Source organism: Dendrobium catenatum, unplaced genomic scaffold, assembly GCF_001605985.2.
Source record: "Dendrobium catenatum unplaced genomic scaffold, ASM160598v2 fragScaff_scaffold_360, whole genome shotgun sequence".
NCBI classification, from domain to species: Eukaryota; Viridiplantae; Streptophyta; class Magnoliopsida; order Asparagales; family Orchidaceae; genus Dendrobium; species Dendrobium catenatum.
In genome coordinates this window covers 775594-800092 of record NW_021318822.1, presented here as the reverse complement: position 1 = coordinate 800092, position 24499 = coordinate 775594, and the positions used below count along the sequence as shown (strand labels likewise).

General features: G+C 33.9%; 1 protein-coding gene across 1 annotated transcript; it reads right to left on the bottom strand.

Moving 5' to 3' along the window:
* Positions 1-19949: 19949 nt before the first annotated feature.
* LOC110108278 (24-methylenesterol C-methyltransferase 2-like) lies at positions 19950-21445 on the bottom strand. The gene has a single exon (XM_020838853.2). It carries the CDS (start codon positions 21333-21335, stop codon positions 20247-20249), a length of 1089 nt encoding a protein of 362 aa, XP_020694512.1. The 5' UTR covers positions 21336-21445; the 3' UTR covers positions 19950-20246.
* Positions 21446-24499: the final 3054 nt, after the last annotated feature.

Genomic DNA, 24499 nt, shown 5'->3' with positions numbered 1-24499 from the left:
GTAAGTCTTTGTGCTTAAATATATCATAGGAAGGTTGAGCTTTCTATGAATACTTTCGATTATAATAATGTTTAAAATTGTATTAGAATTTTTCAAGGAGTGATATGGAAGGAGAGATTTAAAAATTTTTAAGTGGGATTAGATCAAATTTGGGATTTATTTTGGAGGCCAAATGATGAGAAGTAAAAGACATTTTGAGATTATGAAATAATTTAGAAATGCCTCAATCTATCTTATGTTGAGCTTTAAAATTTAGAGGAGAGAAATTTTACTTTAAGTTGATACTTTATTAGGAATTTGGGATTAAATTTTTTATGATTGAGACTTAAAGATTTTGAATTGGCCCTGAAACATAGACCTAAGTTAGGCACTATATAATAGTAACATGTACATAACAAATGAGATGCAATTCTAGGCTTACATTGGCCTGGATTGAAAAGTCAGCTAAACCACCTATATGCTTTAAAATTATGACTTCAGTCTTATAAAAGATAGGTAAGGGTCATTTTTTAAGTTTTGTAGAAATTAGGGCTGGCATCTAACAAATTTTCTAAGTGATCCCTTGCTTATATATGGTGGGGTTATACTCAATGCAATTAACTCTTTAGTTAGTTTTTATTAATTTCTAATGCAATGCATGATTATTAAATTTTTATGCAAAAATGGCATGAGAATTTTAAAAGTAGGAATAAAATAGGTTTTTCACTAGATATGCATAGTATCTCCTAGACAGAGCTGCACCCTAAAAGTACAAGTAGTCTTTCATGATCTGTAGTCAGGGAGGTGCCTGTCAAGGAGAGAAGACAGATATATATGCATGACCCCCCCCCCCCCCCCCCCCCCCCCCCATGCTTACTTAGAAATGTTTATCTTTTTATGTGAGCATAATTTTTTTTTAGTTACAAGTAAATAAATTTTATTGTCCTTAGGAGCCTAATCGTATTTCAGGCTAAAACAAAAATCACATGCATATAATAAACTTAAGAAAGGAAATTTATAAAGCATAAAATTAAATAAAATTATAAAATATCAAGTCATATCAAACAAATATTAAATAACACATGGCAAATGCTACTTAATTACAAACCAGGGTTTGTAGAAATTAAAAATGGTTGGGCTTCACTGATAAAAACCCAAATTTTAATCCTATAAAATGATGCAAGTTCATCTTAAAGATAGGCATTTCTTTTGGTCATCAAGTCTTCTTTCCTTTCTCCTTCTTTCTTTAAGTTTGCGTTTATCCAAATTTAAATAGCCAAATGGAAGAACTCTCTGCTAGCAATGTTTCTTTCCTCTTTGGATTTCAAACCTCATATTTAATGCCTTTCTCTTAAGTGAATTTCATAACTCTTAAATTAAATTAAATATAAAATTTTAAAATGTCTCCATACTCCATGCATGTTTGCCAACAAAAGCAATTCATATAGTAAATCATACCTAAGAAGTCTAAATATAACAACCACTTACTCATTTTTTAGCAAATACATCAACTTGGCCATGCTTTTAATTTTAGGGGGGTAGGTAATTAAAGAATTTGTATAAAATTATGTTAATCACATTTTAATCAACCCTCATTTTATTTCCTTGCATAAGTATGCCCAGCAGTAGAAAATATGTTAACACCCATATCATTTCTAACATATGAAAATCTAGCACTCATCACATATCATATCATAAACATCATAGTATCAACATTGAATCATAAACACTATAAATCACATCAAAACCATAGCAACCACCATGAATAGAAATCCACATCACAAAGAAAAGCATTTGCAACAGGACTATGGCCTATCTTAAAACTAGAGTTGGCTTTCATAACAAGCCATCTATAGTGTGTGTAACAGGGCTATGTGGTTTGGATGTTTCATAAGCTCAATATTATTTGAGGTTTTCTAATATTTTACTTTGATTTTTTGTAGGTTAAGGGAAGTTTAGTTTATTTTTAAATCTTAGTGTTTTAATTTCCATTTTAAAAAAAAATTAAATGTTAAAGTTCATTAACCATTAGTTATCTAAAGTCCATAGTTTGATTTAGATATTTTAGTTCTTAAGCCTTAAAATCCAATACACCAATGCTTTCCAGATGGAGTTTATGTAAGGTATAAAAGCTCCCACTTATTAATAATTTGTTATTAATTATTTAAGTTAAATAATAACTATGGTTATTTACTCTAGGGTCGTGAGATTTATTTTACCCTTTATGGGGCTAACTTAATAGCCTCGTAGGTCTTGGGTTGCCTAACAATTACTGTTTGGTATAGCTATATTAATATTTTAATCTTTTATTTAAGTTCATTAAGTTGGTTAATTTTTTTGAATTTTGAGGTGTAATTGAATTTGTTGAACTTTTAATTAGCACCCTTAAATATGTTTGACTTTTTAATTTACTTTGAATTATAGAAGTATTATATATTTTATAAATATTAGAATTTATTTCTGATCTAATGCAATTTAGCTTATGTGAATTGGATTTTTTTTTGAATTAATTATGATTTTTAAGTTTAGGTCTTTTAATGAGCTAGATTTAATCAAATGCTGACTTTTTTTTTCAATGAATATTAATGTTTTGATATTTTTCATAGATACTAGACCAAATTTTGAATTCAATTCCTTTAAGTTTGTTCAATTTGAAATTTTTTATAATTAATTATAAATTTTAGAAGTTATGTGATTTTTACGAATTATTTAATTATTTAATTAGAGAGGCTTTATGACTTGTACCAAATCAATTCCAAATCTCTTGAAATTTCTCCTAAATGTCACTAATGACTCTTAGAGGTGATTTCAATTGTTTGTAACCATTCGGTACTTTTAATTATTTTAATTAATTAATTAATTATTTTTCATAATTTTTAAATTGCTATTATTTATGAAAGTTGATGATGGGGATTTTATTTTTCACATAAGCTAAATTGCATTAGATCATAAATAAAATCTGAGTGATTTGAGATTTAATTTATATTTTTATAATTTTATTTAAATTAATTATGAATTAATTAAGAAATTAAATAAATTACATATGGAATTTGGGATTACTAAATGATGGCCAAATGATACCCAATTGCAATGAAATTTGAGACATAGGTCCATTATGACCTACACTTCAAGCCTACTAAAATAGGCCTCATGGTGGGTCCCCTAGGGTTGATAAATTAATCACTTAAGGAAAATACTTATATGCACTTAGGGATTTATTTAGGTCAAACTAATCATGGGATTGAGATATAATTAGATGATTTTTAACCCTTTGACCAAACATAATCAATACACCAAAAGTCAAAGCCCAAATACTATTAGAAAGATAGTTAAGCTAGTTCAAATTTAAGGGTTAATTATTAACCCGTGAGTGTGAATTAGCCAAATGATGCACTTAATCAATTCAAACAGGGGTGTTTGATTTTGGACACGTCAATAACATGACCCAAATTAATCTCCCAAAGTCCCAAGCTCTATGGAATCAAATTGAAGCAATATTTTGAAAGATACCCCTAAGAGTAATTCTAAAATAGGTTTAATTACAATGGGAAATAGAGCTTGATGCCATAGGGATTTTGTAGAGCTCCTCAATACCTTCCAATAAGTCTTAAAATACCTTATTTGGACAAGAGTGCGAGGAATTATGAAATTTTGAAGTTTCACTAGTTTTTGTTTGTTTATTTTTAAAATGCCATTTATAAAGTCAGCCGCCCTTTATACACGACGCAACATGATTGGGCAGCTAATCATTGACGCTAATGATATTAATGCATCTTTTATCGCATTCATCTAATTCAAGATCCAATAGCTACGAAGTAATGTAGCTCGAATCCATAGGATTTACTTAGAATTGTTGATGAAGATCAATGGCTTTGATTATATCTTCCACATCCCGTGCCGTTCTTAGTCGTAAGGCTTCTTCTGCATGATCCAAGATATCCCATTAATGAAATAATATCAAATTTTATAGAGATCATAAGATAGGTGTGAACCATAAGTTAGAATCTGTTAGTTTAAAGGTTTATTTCACACTTGACTGAATTGCATAGCTAGGGAGTTTAAGATTAAATCATTACCTGAGGGAAAGCTCCAAATGCCAATGTTTGAGCTTAGGCACATGCATCTGATTCCAGGGAAAATTTCTCCTCAAGGAAGCATGACTGGTGGAACAACAAAGGTAGAACTTTGAGCTCAGAAAAAAGGAGTTCACCAGAGCTTGCTTGAAGTCACTAGAGGAGGGAACCTGAGAGCCTAGGGAGCTAGGTGTAGCTTTGTGCGGCTCTAGGGAACACTTTTAAAATGAGAGGTGATAATGAGAGGGTTTGAGGGAGTGTGCCTTATTCAACCCTCTTCAATGGGTTTTAATGATTAGGATCACTCAATAAGACACCCTTGATGGTTGCTAGATGGAGGAGATCCACAAAACTTTCTTTGAGCCAGATGGTGTAGTGCTAATGATGAGGGAAGACATGATTTAACTAATGTGAAGGGGACCACTACGGGTCAGTTTGGCCTTTGTTGGCCACCACCTGAGAGGGGGTGATGTGGAATGGTGTTTGGAAGGTACTTGAGCTCAATGCATGGGTCAATTTAGCCTGGTGAAGTCCAATTAGGTGGTATGGCTTGAGAAGGCCATTCCTAGGTACTTTGGATTAGCTCAACTTCCAATCTATGCGCCTAGAGGTTGGGCTGGCCATAGAAAGTGCATAGGGCATAGAAATATCCAATGTAGTGTCAATTTGGCATGGTATGGCATAGGTATAAAATTAGCCTAAGGTAGTTTTGGACACTTTTGGTTAGCATAATTCCAAGCCCAAGTGAGCCCTATAATAACTCAAATATATAAAATTAATTTGTTAGAAAAATATGAAAATTTTGAAGTCGAGCATTTTGGTGTTGATTTGGTGAGCACTACGACCCTACAATATGATAAATTGAAAGAGGGGAAGAAGAGAGTGGAGAGAGAAAAGCATTTGGATCATATTTGTCAGTCATTCATATTATAAATTTTATTTTATTCATTATAAGTGACTAATTTATTACTTCTATTTTCAATAATTTAGATTTCTATAAGTTTATTTCTCTTAAATTTATCAAAAATACATTATCTACTGATTTCATAAGCTTTCATCGTGTAAATTTGGATAAGTTATAAATTTGATCATTATGAATGATTTAATATAATTTTATTACATTTTAAATTAATTCTTAAATAATACTAGATATATGATATGATAATTCCACATGATATCCTACTAATCCGTATGATTCACTTATTGAGAGTCATAAGGAGTTGGAGATTGATCGGGAGTTATAAGGAGTTGGGGTGCCTGATTCATGTGATTCAAGGTGAGTTATAAGGAGCATATTAATTGAGAGTTATAAGGTGTGATTGATTGGGAGTTATAATTGCAAGAACAAGACACCCTTAAGATACACTAATTGAATATCTGAATATTGATATCGACACTACTATGAATACTACACTGATATTATGACTGACACTAATATGATTTACTATCATGAATACTATTTAATGTTATTGATTATGATATTAATATTATTACTAGCATTAGTATTGTTGACTGTTATTGCTACTGTGATGAATGATGTTATGGATTGAGATATGATGAACTATAAAAGGATAAATTTATGTAGATAAATGGTATAGATATTGATGCCTATATTTCTTTATATGATTTATAACCTATTATTCTCTTCAATCTTGTATTGATTTAAGTTGTAAGATTTTAGTTACTTGTTGGGTTATGTGCTTATTATATGATTTTACATATTTTCAAAAAAGGGTAAATATCCTATGATATAAAGCTCTGGACAAGACAAAAATGTAATTATGTTTCTTTATGTCATTCATTGGTAACCTTTAGTTAAATAGTTAAAATGAACGACTGATGCTATTCTTCCAATATAGATCTTGGAGTGTGATAAGCCCAATGGCTAGGCCACCTAGGGTAGGTACAAGGGGTCAAGAGGGATCCAATGCAAGTGTTGGTTTGGGTCAATTTGGTTCATATTTGATTTTGGCTCAAGAAGAACCTCTTTTGGGAACTTGGGTCAATCCATATGGCTAACCCAAGGGGGCCTAAGAGTTGAGTCTCTCATGGATTGTTCCTAGGGTCCCAATGGACCATCCTAAGGTTTTAAATTGGTTTTTGGGATACTTAGAGCATTGAGTTTTGATTGGGTTTAATTGTAGGGTCAGTTGGTTAAACTAAGTAGACTTGGTCAACTAGATTTGACCAAGGGTTGAGGTTAGCTCCTACAAGTTCAAATTGATATTTTGAACTCAGTTGAGGTGGTCCTATGCAATGAAAAGGCCTTCTTGCATGAAATGCATGTTTAAACTATTAAGGGGTTATTTGGTTAACTATGGTTGATTTTGTCAACCACACTTGGCCAAGGATTTAGTTTAGTTTTAATACATAAATGATGTTTGAAATGTGTTGGAGGAGCTTCCAAAGGTTAGTTTGAATGAGCCATGTTGAGGTATATAAGAAGGTTTGATTTTAGGGGTTTTAGGGTTTAAGTGGTCCCATGGTCAACCAAGATCTACCCAAAATTTTAATTTATGGTTTCACATGTAAAAAAAATGATCATGAACATGTTTAAGGGTTCTGGAGAGGCTCTCAAGGTCAAATTTTATAAGATGCATAGTCTAGTGGTATAAGTTGTAAATATTTAAAGATTTTATAGCCTTTGGAATTCAATGAAGCTTTGGGGGTTAAAGAGCTTGGGTTACACCTATAATTGGAGGTTGATCCTAGGGATATGTCAATAAATACTCCATTGTCAAATCATGAATCTAATGTCATTTAATTTGATTTTCATATGATTTAAAAATCACTCAAAATGTGTTATGGGACAAGAAATTATGGCCTTGACTTTTGATTTTGGCTTTTGTTTTGGATTAGGTTGACTGAATTTGATTTAATCATATCATTGGAAATAATTTAGGTGATTGTTAATGATATAATAGGAGGGGTTAAATGATATTCATTAGGTGACAACTAAGTGAAGGGATTTGTGGTTTGGTTTGGATTGTATTTAATTTTGATGTGAGTTTGAATTAAATTTGAATTTAGTTTAGTAATTTCCTATAAAAATGAGGTTAACAAATGGACCCCCAATATGTATAGTAGAATAAAGTTGTACTGCACATATTGACATTGACAGATTTGAGGAATCACAAAAGAGATTAGATTTAGGTTTTGAATTCCAAGGAAAGGAAGCATGGGGACTCACACTTGACCTCAAAGTCTAAAGGATGTTGATAGAGGAATTACACCTAATAGATATCTTTTTTTGAATCTAATTTACCTCTAGTTCTAAGAAAGGAAGCACAAGGTCTCACACCTAACCTTAGATACTAAAGAGGTGTCTAAGCTATGGAGGGGCCTGCCATGCTTAAATCAAATATTAGCTAGCCAAGTTCCTAGGAAATAAGAAGCTTAGGGACTCACACCCATTCCTAAAAGATTAAAATTTCTTTGAATTTGGTTTACCTCCTGGTATAAAGAAAGGAAGCACCGGGGTTCATGGATAAACTTAAGACACTAAAGGTGACTAAACCATGAAAAGGTCCAATAGGCTTATTCCAACATTAGATTAACCAAAATCATAAGAAATAGGAAGCTCAAGGGATATTGAACAGAAATGGTTTCCTACCACTTTCATCAAATGGATTAGATCTTTCATTAATTGTTTTCACTAATCCTTATGTGTCAATGTCTCACTTTAGGGATTTTTTAGCTCTTCTTTCGGGTTAAGACAAGGATGGTGATTATCCTCCAATCAATTTTGAATTATAATGGATGGTTTATCCTTTCATTATAATGGATGGTTTATCCAAGCTATTTGTTGATTATGCTAGGAGATAGAAATATGTTGGCTTAAGTTTGGAAAATGACTTTCTCACCAACTTTATGTTGATGATTTAATAGTATTTCGGGAAAGCTACTTTTTACAACTTATAGTCAATACATCAAAATTTGACTAAATTTAAGGAAGGTTTTAGCCTCTCAATTAACCCATTAAAGTTTAATTATTTTCTCCAAGCATACACCTAGTCAAAATTATCTAAATGTTATCTTAAATCTGAACAATGAGACTCAATCCTTTATATACTTGGGCATGCCTATTGCCATTAGAAGAGTTCAAGTTTAACATTCAGCCCTTGTTGAACAAAGTGTCTAATCTTCTTGAAGCTTGGATAGTTATATTATTATCTTTTGCTTGAAAGTTACAATTCATAAGATTCACTATATAAAATACTACCACTTACTAGATCAGGGGAGAAATTATACTTGAGACTTGTTTAAAATGTCTAAATAAGCTACGTGATAGATTTCTTTATCATGGGGAAACAAAAGGCAACAAATTTTCTTTGTTTCTTGGAAGAAAACATACAAACCTTTGCATTTTGGGGGCCTTGAACTTCAACCTTATTTGTCATAGCCTTTGCTTATAACAGCTCCTTGATTTAGAGGTTATTTGGGCAACTCCTATTTATTGATGAAATTATAGAAATTCAAATATGTATTTATTTCAAAAGCTTAGTTTTCCTAGGCTTCTCATTGTTGGAAGAACATCACTAAAGTTGCCTTTAAAGCTAAAACTCACTTCTCATTTAACACACATAATGACAGCAGTTTATCATTCTTCCGGGACCCTTGGATTCAAGGTAGCTTTATAATGGATATATATATATATATATATATATATGCTAAGGACTTTAGGCTTTCTACTAATTTTGTTCAATACTACTATTTCTAATTATGTGGTTGATGGAAATTGGTACATTCCAAACTATTGGCCATATGTGATTAGACAAAGGATACTTGTTCTCTCTATAAATTATAATTCCTATGATCATGTGCTTTAGATGAGTTCTGCTAAACCTATTTTAAAAAAATCCTTATACTCTTTATATCAAGAGTTTGCTTTCGTTTATTTGTGTAAATATATTTAGCATAAGAAGCATGCCATGCAATTTGACATGGTTGGGCATTATGGGGGGTTTAATAGCTAATACTTTAATATACAAGAATATTTTAGTTGACCCCTGACTATCACCTCTACCATTTGATAGTTTATTTCCCTCTTAGATAGCATGAAATTCTATCCGAAAACTAGAGGGATAGTTTTGGTCTTCAAGTTTGTTTTTTTGATGGTTGATTCAATATATAACCGATTTCTGAGTCCAGTTCATTTTGGTTTTCTTATCACTTTCTTCATCTTTTTTTTAGCATTTATTACTTTAATCATTTATTTTAATGAATATAACTATTTTTACTTGCAGCTCTTGTTTCTAATTATTAGTTGTAATTTAATTAAAGCTTTATGTAATTACATTCATATAGAATTAAATTTTAGGCTCTACCCTCAAATTAAAGAAAATTAAGTGACAAGAAAAAAAGAAATTTTAAGAACAAACACTAGCAAATAGAAAATTAGTTGAATTAGCAGATTATTATCAAAATTTAAATATAAGTAAAATAGTCAAATTATTTGGCGCATTTCTTTGAATGTGCCAAATAATTTGACTAATTCAAAATATAGCAAACAATTTCGCTAGTTCAATTAAATGCATCTAACTGTTTGACAAATTTTGGATTCTAAATAGTTGGGCGAATTCAATGGAATGCACCAAATTGTTTGGTGCATTCCATTTAATGCTATAGTTCTGCAAAATTATATTAGATTTTGGTAACTTGGCAACGTGAAATACATAAATATGCATAATAAGCAGGTTTAATATTTTATTTAAAAAGAACGAACACGAGAAAAAATTGATTTTTAAAGAAATCAAAATTTAAAATCCTATTTTAATTGAAATCAGAATTTATTCATCTAGAAATTAGAACATTAAGATTAAAAAATATTTTCACTCCTAAATGATTAGATGAAAAAGTTTAAGGCCAATCTAATAACATATAGTATTAGTTATAGAAAGAGAAGCTCTTTTCCTTTCACACGTCTAGGGTTTTTCCTTCCCGTGCCCTCGTGCCTCCTACCCCCCTTTTCAGGGAGGACTCTATCAGGGATGTCCTCATCGTCCCCCAAGTAGTAGTGATAGAAAAAGAAGCTATGTTCCTCTCCTGCATATAGGGTTTTTTTCTTCCAGCGCCCTCCACTCCCCCCCACTCCCATCCTCCCTCTTCTACTCCTTTGGACTGGAAGCTTCTTCGAGCAAACCAATTCCCAGTGTCCACTAAGTTATCCTCCTCACTTTCTAATGTTCCAACTACTAACACCGCATTCTACTTTACAAAAGCTCAGTTTGATGCCAGTGTTCCTGAATGGGCCCTTTGTTAGTTATTATATTGTCCGAAGCCCTTTTTATGAATCACTCCTCTCCAACCTAGACTGTCAAAGTCTCTCTTTCCTTACTAACTATAGATGATGGCTTCTTCCTCCTCAAGTTTACCGCAGTTGAAGACTATGAAATGGCATGTTTAGTTGGAACATGGTTCTTCTTTGGTAAGCCCACAAATGGATGTCGGATTTCATTCATATACGTGAAGAATTTCCAAACATTCCACTTTGGATCAAGTTTAAAATATTTTCCCTTTCCTGCTAGACCTCAGAATGAATCTCCAAAATCGCTAGCTATTTTGGAGTGCCTTTAGCAGTTGACGCCTTAACGACGACAAAAACCATACTCACCTTTGCCATAGTTTATGTTCAATTAAGAAACTCCACCCCTCTTCATAACAAAATTCACATTTCTGTAGATGGAAAGATTACCCCCCTAACTATTCTCTATGACTAGAAACCCACTCCTTGCTCACATTGTGGCACTATCATACACCCCTAAAAAACTGCCCAAAAAACCCTCAACAAGTGCACCCCCATGGAAGAAGTGCTAGCCGGAGACTTCGCATCACCCCGCCACTTTGTCTATCTATCCCAAACCTCCTATAAACCAATCCTCACAAGCTTCCCCTGCTATAACACAACCCCTCCCCCCATGCCTCCAAACTCCTCCACCTTAGCCTCAAGCCAAACCTCTATCCCAAATCTCATCCTAAATTTGAACTCCCCTTCAGATGATGTTCCCCCCAACTCAGCCGACTTCCACTCTATTCCTCCTATTCAAAGTTCCCCTTCCCAATCTACCAACCCCTGCCACCACTCACCTTCCCAATCTAACAACCCTTGTCACCACTCACCTTCCCAAAACCCTCCCATTCCCATAAAAAATATTTTTCCTACTCTCTCTGATCAACAAGAATGTCAAAACACTACCTTTAATGACCAATCTTACCCGGATGTTTTGAATGATATTAAAAATCTCAAAGAAACATACCAAACCTATCAATCTCAGGAATTGTTTAAAAACCATCAAAGCTTTAAACACATGAAATCTTAGCCCCAAAGAAACAAAACACAAGAGCCAAACATGCCAAGAAGGCAACCACTCCCACATTCAAATCCTAATGACCCTTCCTCCTATGGGTGCTTGGAGCATTCTCAATATTAATAGCCCGACCAAGGTCCTGTGCTGCAAGCAATTTATCAATAACCATAAGTTGGATCTATGTTTATTTTAGAAGCCAAAATATCTCTTCAATTGGCTGCTAACCCCTAGGTTCACCTCCACTCACAATATTTTTAGTAATGAAGTCTCTTATGACAACTTTGCTTACACCAGTCGTGGAAGAATATGGATCAAGTGGAATGCCCTCAAAGTGAATTTTGAGCCTTTATTCACTTCTATCTAGCTAGTTCATGGTTTGTTTTCTTTGGGTCCTAGCACGACTTGCTATGTTTTAGTTGTTTATGCCTCCATTTCTTTAAGAGACTACTCCTATGAAAATAACTCAATGATTTGGCTAAAAATATTAACATTCTTGGATTATTATGGAGATCTTTAACTGTTGTAGATTGGCTTATGAGAAAGCCAGTGGCCTTTCAAATAGCAAGCTTGCATAATTTAACAATTTGATTTTCAATATTGGTGCCCATGAGCTATCGGCATTATTTCACCTGATTTAATCAAAGAAAGGATAACCCAATTCACATCAAATTGGACATGGTGCTCGTCAATGTTGCTAGTCTTGACACTTACCCCAATTCCATAACATGTTTGAGGACCCTCAAAATTTCAATCATTCACCCATCTCTGTGTTGTCTCATGGGGGCATCCACCAAAAACATAAATTCCTTTACTAAAACTTTTAGAGCAAAATTCCTGAATTCTTAGAGTGCTTGATCACCTCCTTTTCCCAGTAATCTTAGAGCACCTAATTTACTCTTCTTTTATCAAAAACTCAAGGATCTTAAAAGGTCGGAGTATCAAATTTAAGTCTTAGGCCTCTTCCAACCTTCTCAAATAGGACATTGAGAACCTCTCTATTGCTCAAAAATATTACTTGGCTCAAATTCAAAGCAAGCCTACTAATTTTGATTTAAATGCTACTTTAAAAGCCATTAATATTAAACTTGCAGAAAAAAACTTAGCCTGGACTAATTGGATTGCTTAGAGAGCAAATGTTAATTGGATCTCTTACGAGGAGGATGATTTAAAGTTTATCTACTCTAGAATTAATGCTAGACACAACATCAACCTAATCAAATCTATTACTACTTCTGATGGTATTCTTACCAATCCTCAAGATATTTGTGAAGCAACAATTCAACACTTCAGGAAGCTTTTTAACTCTTGCACCCATTCTCCTTCAGATAGCAGCCATATTCCATACGGTGGCAAGATTCTTCACTATCTTATCCCTGCCTTGATTGCACCTATTTATATGGAAGAAATTAAAGCTATTATTTTTTCAACTCCCTCTGCTTCCACTTTTGGACCCGACAGCTACACCTTTGAATTCAATAAATCCACTTGGAATATCATTGGGAAACAACTCTGTGATGCGGTGTTATTATTTTTCTCTACTGCCTCCATGCCTAAGTAAGCAAAAGCCATTTCCATCACCTTAATTCCTAAAAAACCACACACAGCTTGTATATTTTATTATAGACCTATTTCACTTTGTAATACTTTTTACGCGATTGTGGCAAACAGGATGAAAACAATAATGCTTTTTATTATCCATCCTACTCAAACGGGTTTTATTAAAGATAGATTTATCTATGACAATATTATTCTATCTACTGAGCTACTTGGTGAATTCAACTTGAAGACCTCAAACAAACTCTTTTGCACAAAATTTGATATCCACAAAGCCTTTGACACTATATCTAAGGGCTTTCTTCTTAAACATCTGCTTGACAAATGTTTTCCTCCATCCAATATTTCTTGGATTAAAAGGTGCATTACTAATGTTTACTTTTTTTGTCTCTATCAATGACTCTTTGGAAGGTTTTTTAACTCTTCTTGAGTTCTTAGATAAGGATGCCCACTGTCTCATTATCTATTTAGTATTGCTATGGATGGGCTTTCTTCCCAATTCGAGTAAGCAACTTCTGACAACTCCTTTCAAGGGCTCACTAACAGAACCTTAGCCATATCTCACATATTATATGCCAATGGCCTGCTTATGTTTGGCAAAGCAACCATTGTAAATGCAGATGCTCTTAAAAAATTGCTATCCTATTTTAGTGCATTATCGGATCTACATGTTAATTATGAGAAAATCTTTATTCTATACTCTAAGAATGTGCCTGAGGAATGTGATATTAGTAACATTCTTAATGTATCTCCATCTTAGAATCCCATTAAATATCTTGGTCGACTATGAAGATGCATATTTTTTATTTCTAGCCTTTATTATAAAAACTGTATTGTTCTTTGGACGGCTGGAAGGAAAAAACCCTCTCCTTTTCTTAGAGAATTCAATATAAAAAATACACTATATGTAATTATCTAGCCTACTGGATTAGAGGTGTGATTATCCCTAAAGCTTGTTGTAAAACTATTAACAAGATTTTCTCTAGATTCCTTTAATTTGGAGACATTGCTAAGAGGAAACTTCACATGATAGCATGGAAATACACATGCTTGCCAAAGGAATTGGTAGATTTCGGATTCCTGCAATTGCTTCCCTTTATACATTTGGTTGCTCCTTGATTTGGAGGTTTTTTAATTCATATAGCATTTTATTTAATTAGTGGAGGGCTAAATACTTCTCTTTTTGGAAATTTCCTTCTCCTCGCTCTTCAGCTTATTGGAATTTGTTATGTGTCGTGGCTACAAAAAATGCAACCTGGTTTAAGATTCAATGTTCTGAGCAGTTCTACTTTCTCTTTGTTATGGGATCCCTGGTGCAACAGAAAGTCTTTAATGGGAATTTTGTCAGATTTATCTATGGAAAAGGAGTCAAAATTTTTCTCTTTTATAGGAGAAAAGATTAATTCTTAATGGATAATGGAATCTCCCCTCAGCCTTACCACCTCCCATAGCTTCTACCATTTTTGATGTGCCTATTTTTTAGGAAGGCTAGCTTGTAACTGGCTTCACTCAGAAAAACTTACTTTTAAAAACTTCATGCTGCATTTATATGATGATACTCCTAAAGTTTCTTGGCATGGCTTTATTTGGCACAAACAATATGCTCTTTATTTCTCTACCCATGCTTGGCTGACCTTAAAACAAGGTTTAAAAACTGTTGATGCTCTTATTTGGCGTGGGATCCCTACAACTTTGAACCATATATTTTGCTCCTTTGCACTAGAAAGTCTTTCTCACCTTTTCTTTGAATGCGATTACACCTTTGGCATCCTTAAGAAATTGATTCCTCAAATGAGTAGCCAGCTCTTGCGCCCCTATCTCAATCAAACTTTTTTATATATAGAGGAAATGGTTGTCTTTAAACAATGATTTTTTTTTAACTTTTTGTTTATCTGTGCTAGCATTTACTTTATTTTGAGAGCTAGGAATGACGTATTGGTTGATAAAAAAAAATTATTTGGTAACTCTTTTGAATGTTATGCTACGACCGTTGCAAAAATTAAAAGGCCCGTTATATTTAAAACAACAAAATGGAAGAGCTTCCACTCCTTTCAACATTTTCTTCTCTGATTAAAAGTCTCATTTGGGTTTTTTTTGGATCCGACCATTTTGGTGCTTCTAAAAAAATTTTGAGATCTTTTGTAGTTTTGTTTTGCTCTGCTTCTTTTCATGAATGCCTTGTCCTCTGTGGCTACCAGGGTGTTACATCTGCTCTTTAGTGGTGTGCCAGAGTTGTTTTTGGATAGACGATAATGAATGTTAGTGCTCGCCAGCTTAATGGTCTTTATTGGCAACTAGGAGACCTGATGTTCTTCTTACTTGGTGGTGGTTTAGTTTTGTAGAGCGTCCCTAATACTCTTAGGGGCTGTTTGGTATGCAGCATTAGGTGGGTAAAGTAAAATATTTACAGGTATTTGTTAAATGAGACTGTTTGGTTCATTTTGAGTGGAACAAAAGGAAAACGTCGGAGGAATTAGCAGTGTATTAATAGAGGTATTTAGGCGAAAAAGAAACCCGCTCAAATTGAGCGGGTTATGAATTCTCTGCATTCATCGTCTTCGATGTTCGGCTTCATTGCTTCGCAGGTGTAAGATTGCACAAGTGGCTTCTTCGGCTCCTTCGTTCTCGTTCGACTTAGCTCCTTCGACGATGTTCCCTTTGCCGTCCCAAACGTCCCCTTCCCCAATACCTACGCTGAAGCCCGCAGCAAATCCTCCAAATCAAACTCTGGTGCTCCCACATTCACCAAAAACATCAATCTCTTCCCCATCTCTGGTTTCTTTAACACCGCCTCCGGCCGTTTCGCAACCATGGCCGCCGCCTCCCGTGGCCTAGCCTTACTCCCGCGGTGCAAGAACACAAAAAGAATCAGTACTATAACTAATAACGCCTTCGAACCAACCACGATTTCGACGATGGCGCCGCTGGAGAGCTTACTCCCCCCTCCACCTCCCGCAACCTCTGGAACTGTTATCGGTGAGATCCCATTGGGGCATGGAGGTAGCGAACCACCGCAGAGCGAGGTCCTTTAAAAGCGCTATATGGCATCTTTCAAAGCTTAGAAGGCACGGAGCCATTCAGCCGGTTATAGGAGACATTGAACTGCTCCAGTTTCATGGCGGGGAGGAGGACAGAGTTTGGAAGGAGAATGAGAATTATTTGGCCAGGTAAGATTCCGATTTCATGGAGTCCTGAGGCCATGCGATCGACAATGGAGCAGAGTTCTTTGTAAGAGATGGAAAATCCTGATGACGAGTCGATGAGGGTTGTTTGACCGCGGTAAGGCCTGGAGAAGAGAAAGGAGGAAAGGTCATGAAATGCGTCTTGAGGAAGGGATTTTTAGGGGTGCTTGCTGATGTAGATTCCAGTTTCTGTGGAGAATCAGTTTAGAATATCGAAGATGGAGAAACTTTGGCGGCCGGAGAGAGCTCCCTCCATGGGAGAGAAGTAAAGGTGGCCTTTTTGTTTCTTTGGTGCTAACTGCAACTAATAATTTATTGACAGGCAAGCATGCTCTGAGAGAGAGTGAGAGAGAAGGTTTCTTCCCTATCTTTCTGAGAGAGATCTGTTCCAATTGGACGATTTAAAATAGGAAACACCAATGAGAATGAGATACTGGTTCATTTTTTCGCAAGCTAGAAAAAATCGAGCAGGCTCATGGGAGATCCTTCAATAGCTTGGGAGACAATAATAGTCGTAATTCACGATTTATGGATGGTCAAGGTGAAGGTTTTGATACACTCTCACATGGTTTGGATTCAAAATTGAAGAAAGCAGCTAATACTTTTGCTTTTACTGATGAGATTAAGGATGATGATTATAAGGTTATGCACTCTCAGTAGCCGTTATAGTCTTGCTGTTTGGAGCTTTGATAAGTTGAAATTGGTCAAAATATGTAGCAAGATGGAAGGGGATTGATTTTAGTATAAAATAAATAATTTTTTTTAAAATAATAAATGTATTTAAACCTTTAAAACTCCTAAAAATGGAATTAAGCTTGATATATTTAAATTAATTGAAAGTAAATCTAACTTAACCTCGATTTGGCTTAAATTAAAATTGAATTAAATAAAAAAATTATAACAACAAATAATACAATATTTAATAACACTGCCTATATAAATATACTTATTTTATAGCCAAAATAAATTTATTTTAAAAAAATGCTTTAATTTAAACTCGATATTACCTAACCAAACAGAGAAACAATTTCTCTCGTTTATTTTGCCAGAAATCAAAACAGAAACTCAAAGTATTCAAAATACATTACATTACTTACATTGCATTTACTTACAGCATTTCTTTCCAGACAACCAAACAGCCCCTTATCCCTCCTACGAATTTTGGGTTATTTTTCGACCCTCAAACTTCTAATTTTTTTTTGGTTATAATTGTTAAGCCTTTTCTTTTCAACTTAATAGAATGGGCTAAATTGCTTCCAAAATTTTTTCAATAAATTAGCGATGAAAAAAAAAAAAAACTGTGTCAGAAATCAAAACAAGAAAAGTGCAGTTAGCCTCGCCGCGTTTACCTGTTTGTCTGGCATGAACCCCCGCACAAGTACAAAACAATTTAAAGCCTGCAAAGCCAAACTCACCCCGGACACCGGACCATTTATTCACCAACCTACCACGCGCTTGTACATCGTTATTTCAAAAAAATATTTAGCGAGTTCCTAAAAAAGTTACATATAAAGTAACCCACATTGAATATACGATTGAATTTATTCCCCCACAAAAAAAAAAAAGAAATCATGATTAAAATTATACAATGAATTCACGATTTATTATTAAATTTAAAATGTAATAAAATTTTATAACAAGTTGATATAATTAATTCTCAAACGACCAGGTGATCTAAATTACACATGGTGCAGCTTTAAGTGTAAAATTTTAAGAGATCCCAATTTCAAGTAGAATACGTAAAAAAGCAGCAATATTAGTCTCACTGGATGTTAAGAGTAAAGTTCGTTTTAGTCAAAAATAGGAAAAAAATGCAAATACCGAGTTTTTTGAAAAACTCAGTTATTTTTTCAAAAAAACTCTCAGTATTTACACTTTTAGGCAAACCAACCTTCCTCTAGTCCTGCACCGGGACCCAATGTAAAAAACTCACATTAAAAAAACGGCTAAATTTAATATCCAGTCTACTTTTTATCAGAAAATTCTTGCCTATTAGGCTTGTAGTTCACTTTACATTTCATTTGGATAAATTTAATATTAAAATAAACCGATTCTAAAAAAAAAATCATTCAAATAAACCTTATGTCATAGTATTCTAAAATACTATATAATAGAGAGGAAAAGAAAAGAAAGAAAAAAAATCTTTCTAGTTTGTTAACTTTAATAATAAAATTTATTGTTTAGAGTTGTTTTAAGTTCCTTAAATATGGACAAAAATAAACATAAATATGCCAAAATTTAATAAAAAAATAAATAAATATTACAGGAGCGAACCAACCTTAATTCTTTGAGAGCAGTGAAAAATTTTAAAATAATATTAAAAAAATATTAAACTGCGATAAAAATTTATTAGCACACTAATTGCTTTTCAAAAATTTGGTTTTTTAATGTTAAAAAAAATCAACTAAATGGAATTTGAAAATAACGGGAGGCCAAGAGATGCTGATATTTGAAGGATAAAATGCATGAAAAAAAATTCGGCTATAGAAAAAAATTAAAGAGTAAAATTTTTAAATCATATCATTAATAATTTAATTAACTATTAAACTTATAATTATTTAGAATTATTTTTTTATTTGATGTGTCAAAAAATTTTACAATTAATTTATCATAATCAATTTAAATAGATTTAAAAAAAATTTATTCATAATTCATTATTATCATTTTAAATTTATTATTTTAAGGAAATAATATATAAAATATATATATATATAATATATGTATATATTTATTTTTCATTAATTTATTTATTTTTTTTAAATTATGTTACTTTCTAAATTTATTGAAAAAAATAAAATAAATATTTATTTTAAATATTATTTCTTTGGAACAAAATAAATTTAAAAAATGAATAAAATATTATGAATAAAAAATGTATTTTTAAATTTTATGATAAATTAAATTGTGAAATTTTAGACACTTAACTTATTAAAAAATTTCATTCTAAATTATTTATTAAAAAATAAGAAAAAATAGTTACATTGAATATTTTAATAAAAAATAAAAAAAATGTGATGTACCTATCTCTAACATTTTTCATTGAATATTTTTGATTCTCTTCCGTTCATTGGGCAACTTTGGTTAATTTTAAATTTATTTATTTTGTTAATTTAATAGTTAATTAAATTCTGAGCCATATTTATATTAAAAATTTATCCAAAAAAATTCTAGTGGGACATATTACAAATTATTCTTATTATATTAAGAATTTTAATATTTTTCTAAGGGGGCAATTAACCCGCCCCTGCACAATTATCATTCTATATATTAAATGAATTAATATTGCATCGCCCCTTCCAAAGAGAAGAACCGTTCTTATAATTTGAAAATGTTAGAAATGTAAAAAGATAAAAAAAAAATAACAATTTAGTTTTAATGACTTCCACGTCTCTTAAATCTATTTAGACTTAAATAATATAGATTTTAATAGATTATTTATATATTATATTATTATAAATAGACTTGATGATTTTAAAAATCATTTATCATGAATTTTTTTTTTTTTAAGAAGAAAAAAAAAAAAAAAAAGAGTAAAACCTTTCACATTCTTTTAATTCAAAAATTATTCCGTGCGACGTGTGTCCCGATTCCCGATTGAATCGTGCCGAATTGACCTCTGAACATGTCATAATATAATATCTCCTTTAATCTACTTAAAATAAAACTTACAATTTATGAATTTACCCAAAAAAAAAGTAACACACAACTCTCCATGGCCTATTGGTTTGAGAGCTAGGTTCCAACTAAGAGGTCCAGGATTCGACTCTATGTGTATTGCGTGGGTTTGAGTTTTGCCTTTAATGCCTAAATGTCTCAAAAAAAAAAAAAAAAAAAAAAAAAAAAAAAAAATAATGAACTGGAAATAAATTAAAATAGAAATCAAATAAAGCTAAACATGAAAGGTACATAAAAACCGCATAAACTTTAAAATCCTATCACCAATTACGATCTGTTTCCCGATCAAAACCCTAAAAGTTTTATCAAAGCGGCCGAGAAAAAAAGGGAGAATAGAAAAAATTCCATCTCCTTCTATTCTCATTCGAATTAAACAGAACAGCAGAAACGAGCTAGCAATCAATCAAAACAGGGACTGGATAGAAAGGCTGAAACTTAAACTCTATCTTAGAACCAGCAATCAAGATGAAGATTTGTCAATTGTCATCCCCGTCAATAGGTTTCCGGCAAAGGATCATATGCATAGGAGTGAAGATTCCCATCTCACCTCCGCGAGTAAGGTGCCTCGCCGTCTCGTACAGCATCTCGTGAACCTCGACCACGCCCTTTGGCGCGATCCGTAGGATCGTTAAAATCGAAACCAGAATATGATTCCTCCAATAAGCAAGTCTCCCCATCTTGAGCCGGTTCCACCATGGCCCCGCTGGTGGCAGCGCGAGATCTCGCTCTTCAATCACCTCAAACCCTACCCTCCTAGCCACCTCTGCAATCTGATCCTGCGATCTTAACCCCGGAAGAGCGTCTCCTCTCTCGATTCCATGGATCGCTTCAACGTGCTCCGGATCGCCAGCCCTGTAAAGCCCGGTTGTAACCCATTCGTAAGAAACATACATAGCTCCAGGCTTCAACACACGGTAGATTTCCGCATACACATCCTCAAGCCGCGGCGCGTGGCATGTTGCCTCGATCGAATACGCGCCATCGAAAGCCGAATCGCCGAAGGGCATCTGCAAGAAATTCCCGCAAACTACCTCGCATGCCCCATCGAGCCCCGCCTTGCGATTATGCGCGCGGGCACGACCGACCTGGTACTCATTGATGGTGATCCCGACGACATCAGAGCCCGATCGAGCCGCGATGGCTCGCATCGGGCCGCCTACGCCACACCCAACGTCGAGGATCCGGTTTCCGGGTCGGGCATTGATGAGATCAACCACGCGTTCTTCGTGGATGCGGGTGGCGTCGCGGTGGGATCGGCCGGGGAGAGAAGGGGAGAAGTGGAAGGACTGGCCCCAGCCCCACTCGTAGATATCGGTGACGAGATTGTAGAACGTGTCGACGAAGGCTGGGACGTTCTCCGATGAGTTTAGGGTTTCAATTGGTAGCCGGAAGAAAGACCAATACTGCTTGTACTTGTCTTGTACTTTGTCTCTCCTGATCGATCCCATCTTTAAATCAACGGCGCGCTTTCCTTTGACCTCGGCGGAGCCCATGATGCAAACGAACCAGAAGAAAACGGCAGCCGTGACCGCCGCAACAGACCACATCAGTGCCGCCGACTCCATGATGATTTGGAAGGGAAGGGAGGGACGATAGAAGCGATATTAGATTGTAATTTTTAGTGGTTGGGGCGGGCGGATTGGAGGTGGTGAGATCGATTGGCGGAGCTTTAAACCGGTTGGATGCATTAACTCGCTGTGACTAAAGCTTAGTATAAAAAATTATGAATTAAAAATTTTTATATTAAAAAAATTATTTTAAAAAGTAATAATAAAATTATCTCAAATAAAATCTCAATAAGGATGTCAACATATGGATCAAATAAAATAGGTTTTGGCTGAACAGGAATTAGTTGAAGAGAGAGAAGCTTCCGTTTTCTTGAGAGAGAATCACTTTTTTTTTTTAAATTTTCCCTTCCCATCATCGTTAACGGATCTTCCACTGATGGTGGGAAATCCATCGGCGGATGATTCTGGTCGCCGGAATCCTCTTGATATGAATGTATTGGATTCGAATGTAGTAGATTTGCAATATGTTCATAAGAAGAGTGTCAAATATGGATGCTTGGTGATTAAAGAACCTGATTTGGCTGGTGCGAATATTATTTCTCCTGTTAATGGTAAAGGTAAACAAGTTGTTGATGGATTGAATTTTAAAACTCCCCTTTCTATTGGTAGTATCTCTTTGATGAGTAGAAAGAATGACTTTGAAGCTTCATCATCGGCAGATATGAACGTGTTTGTCAATAGTTGGTATTGTGAGTGGTAAAGAAATCTCATGATGTGAATGTTGCAGATGGACTGTTAGGTGCTCGTAGAAAAGCTCAAGTAAATGTTATTGAAGGAAAATCGTCCCTGCAATATAAAGTTGGTATAGAGGCTCCTGGTAATCCTTGGAGATGTCCAAACATTAAAGTCAATTTCAACAAAATTGATTCAATTTTAATAGAGGATAGTGCAACTATTAAACTGCATGAACCTAGTGTGGAAGCCAATTTTGAAAGATTAAAGTTTTCTGTGGTAGTGAAGATATTTGGAAAGAATATTCCAGGTCATGTCATTGCTGAAGAATTACGAAGGCAATGGATGCAGTTTGGTAAGTTCCACCTAACAATTCTGGGGTTAGGCTGGGTCTTATGTTCATTTTTTTCGGCCGAGGCAATTGAGAATGTATTATCAGGTGGTTCATGGTTTGTGAGCGGACATATAGTGGGCATAGATAAGTGGACTTCAGAGTTTTCAACGACTTCTTTAAAGGGATTGACTTCTCTGATCTAGGTAAGAATGTCGCATTTACCTCTTCATTGCTAGATGAAGCTAATGTGGCAAGGATCACTTCTATAGTAGGAACTCCACTGTTGATAGATGAAAATATGTTCCAATGGGGAAGATGAGAATATGCAAGGGTTTGTGTTCATCTTGCAATTGATAAGAAGCTCCCCTTAGGTGTTGGGGTAGAAGGAAGTGTAGGTCGGTTTTTCCAAAAACTAGAGTATGAAAAAATTTCAACATTTTGTTTTAAGTTTAGGATAATAGGTAATATGATCAATGAATGCATAACAAATATTTGATGTTGTTGGTAATGATTTGGAACATGTTGATCCGGTCATTCAGAAGTCTGAAGATCAGTTGGTAAAGAATCTGGATATTCCTAAGGATGTTGCAGGTATGGATTCCTTTAATGTGAATCTAATAATTCCTATAGATGTTAATATGTTTAAACTATTGGATAATGAGAATGATGATGAAAGTATTAAGAATAAAGTAGATCTTCTGGACTATAATTTAATTGACAAAGAAGATGGGGAATTGGTTGAAGATGGGAAAGAACACGTGGATTCACCGAATACGATGGAGGAGGTTAATTTTAATGTAATTAAGTTTAAATTACCAAAACTGCTTAAATCGTTGGGTAATGTTGGTTTGCTGTCTTAGAGTAGAAAAAGTAATTTGGTGAAGAAGAAGGTTAGTGGGACTAATCCCACTTTCATTCTTAAATGACTTACATTATTTTTTTGGAATTGTAGGGGGCTAGGAAGAGTGAAGCCTCCCATTACTTGAAGGAGATTGTGAAAGATTATGATTATCTTTTTGTTGGCCTTGTTTAAACAAAAATTTCTTTGATAGATGGTTTGAAATTCAAAAGATTTATTAGAGACAAGTGGGACTTCTTCATTTTTCCTGCAGAGGGGTTATCTGGTGGTATTATGATTTTTTGGAGATCGGATGTTGCTTCATTTTCAGTTATTGAAAGAACTTCTTAAGTAGTTATGGGTGAACTTAGTATTGCCAACAAAGTTATATGGTTCATAGCCACAGTTTATGGGAGTACGGATTATTATAAGAGAAGATGCTTGTGGAGCAACTTGGAGTCAATCTTGGGTAGGAAAATTCCGACTGTGATTGAAGGTGACTTTAATTGCATCCTATCTAAAGATGATAAGAGAGGAGGTAAAAAGTTTGTTCTTTCTCAAGGGCCTCAAGATATATACTCTTTTATGAGAAATTTTGATTTTCATGAGGTAGAATTTTTTGGTACAAAATATACTTGGTGTAACAATAAGCGTGGAGGAGCTAGAATTTTAGAAAGAATGGATCAGTGTATCCTTAATTCTACTATAGTAAATAATTTAAAGTTGCCGGTTGTGTGACATTTGGCTAGTGTGGCTTCTGATCATTGCCCTATTTTGCTTAAAAATCATTCTACTGGAATTCAAAGTAGGAAAACACTAATATTTGAAGATCATATATAGCTTCTTATTTAGTCATTTTTCACTCTTGGAGGAAACTGTTACATGGAAATGCTACAGATATTCTGAACAAAACATTTAATAGATCTCTTATGGCTTAATTCTTTTGGAGTAATGCTAAACTTAAGAATTTATATGATTTGAAGGAAATTCTCAAAAAAGAAAATTTTCAATTACAAGAGGAAGAGGATAACGTAGGAGGACTTTTGGACAAAAGTTTATTTTTGTTGAAAACCAAGGTTAATGAACTCAATTCAACACTTGCATGGATTACTACCTGGTGGAAGCAGAGAGCAAAAGTGCAATGGATTGAGGATGGTGTCTCGAATTCAAAATTCTTTCATGCTTATGCAACAGCTAGAAGAAATGGGAATTGGATCTATAAAGTAAAGGATAATAACAGTTTGTTGATTAAATACAAAGGTAGTAAGGAAGAAATATTCTTAGATTTTTTTTAAAACCAAGTGGAGGGAACGTAAA

Excerpts from the sequence above, each read along its gene's own strand:
- LOC110108278 (XM_020838853.2), bottom strand. The coding sequence starts at position 21,335 with ATGGAGTCGGCGGCACTGATGTGGTCTGTTGCGGCGGTCACGGCTGCC.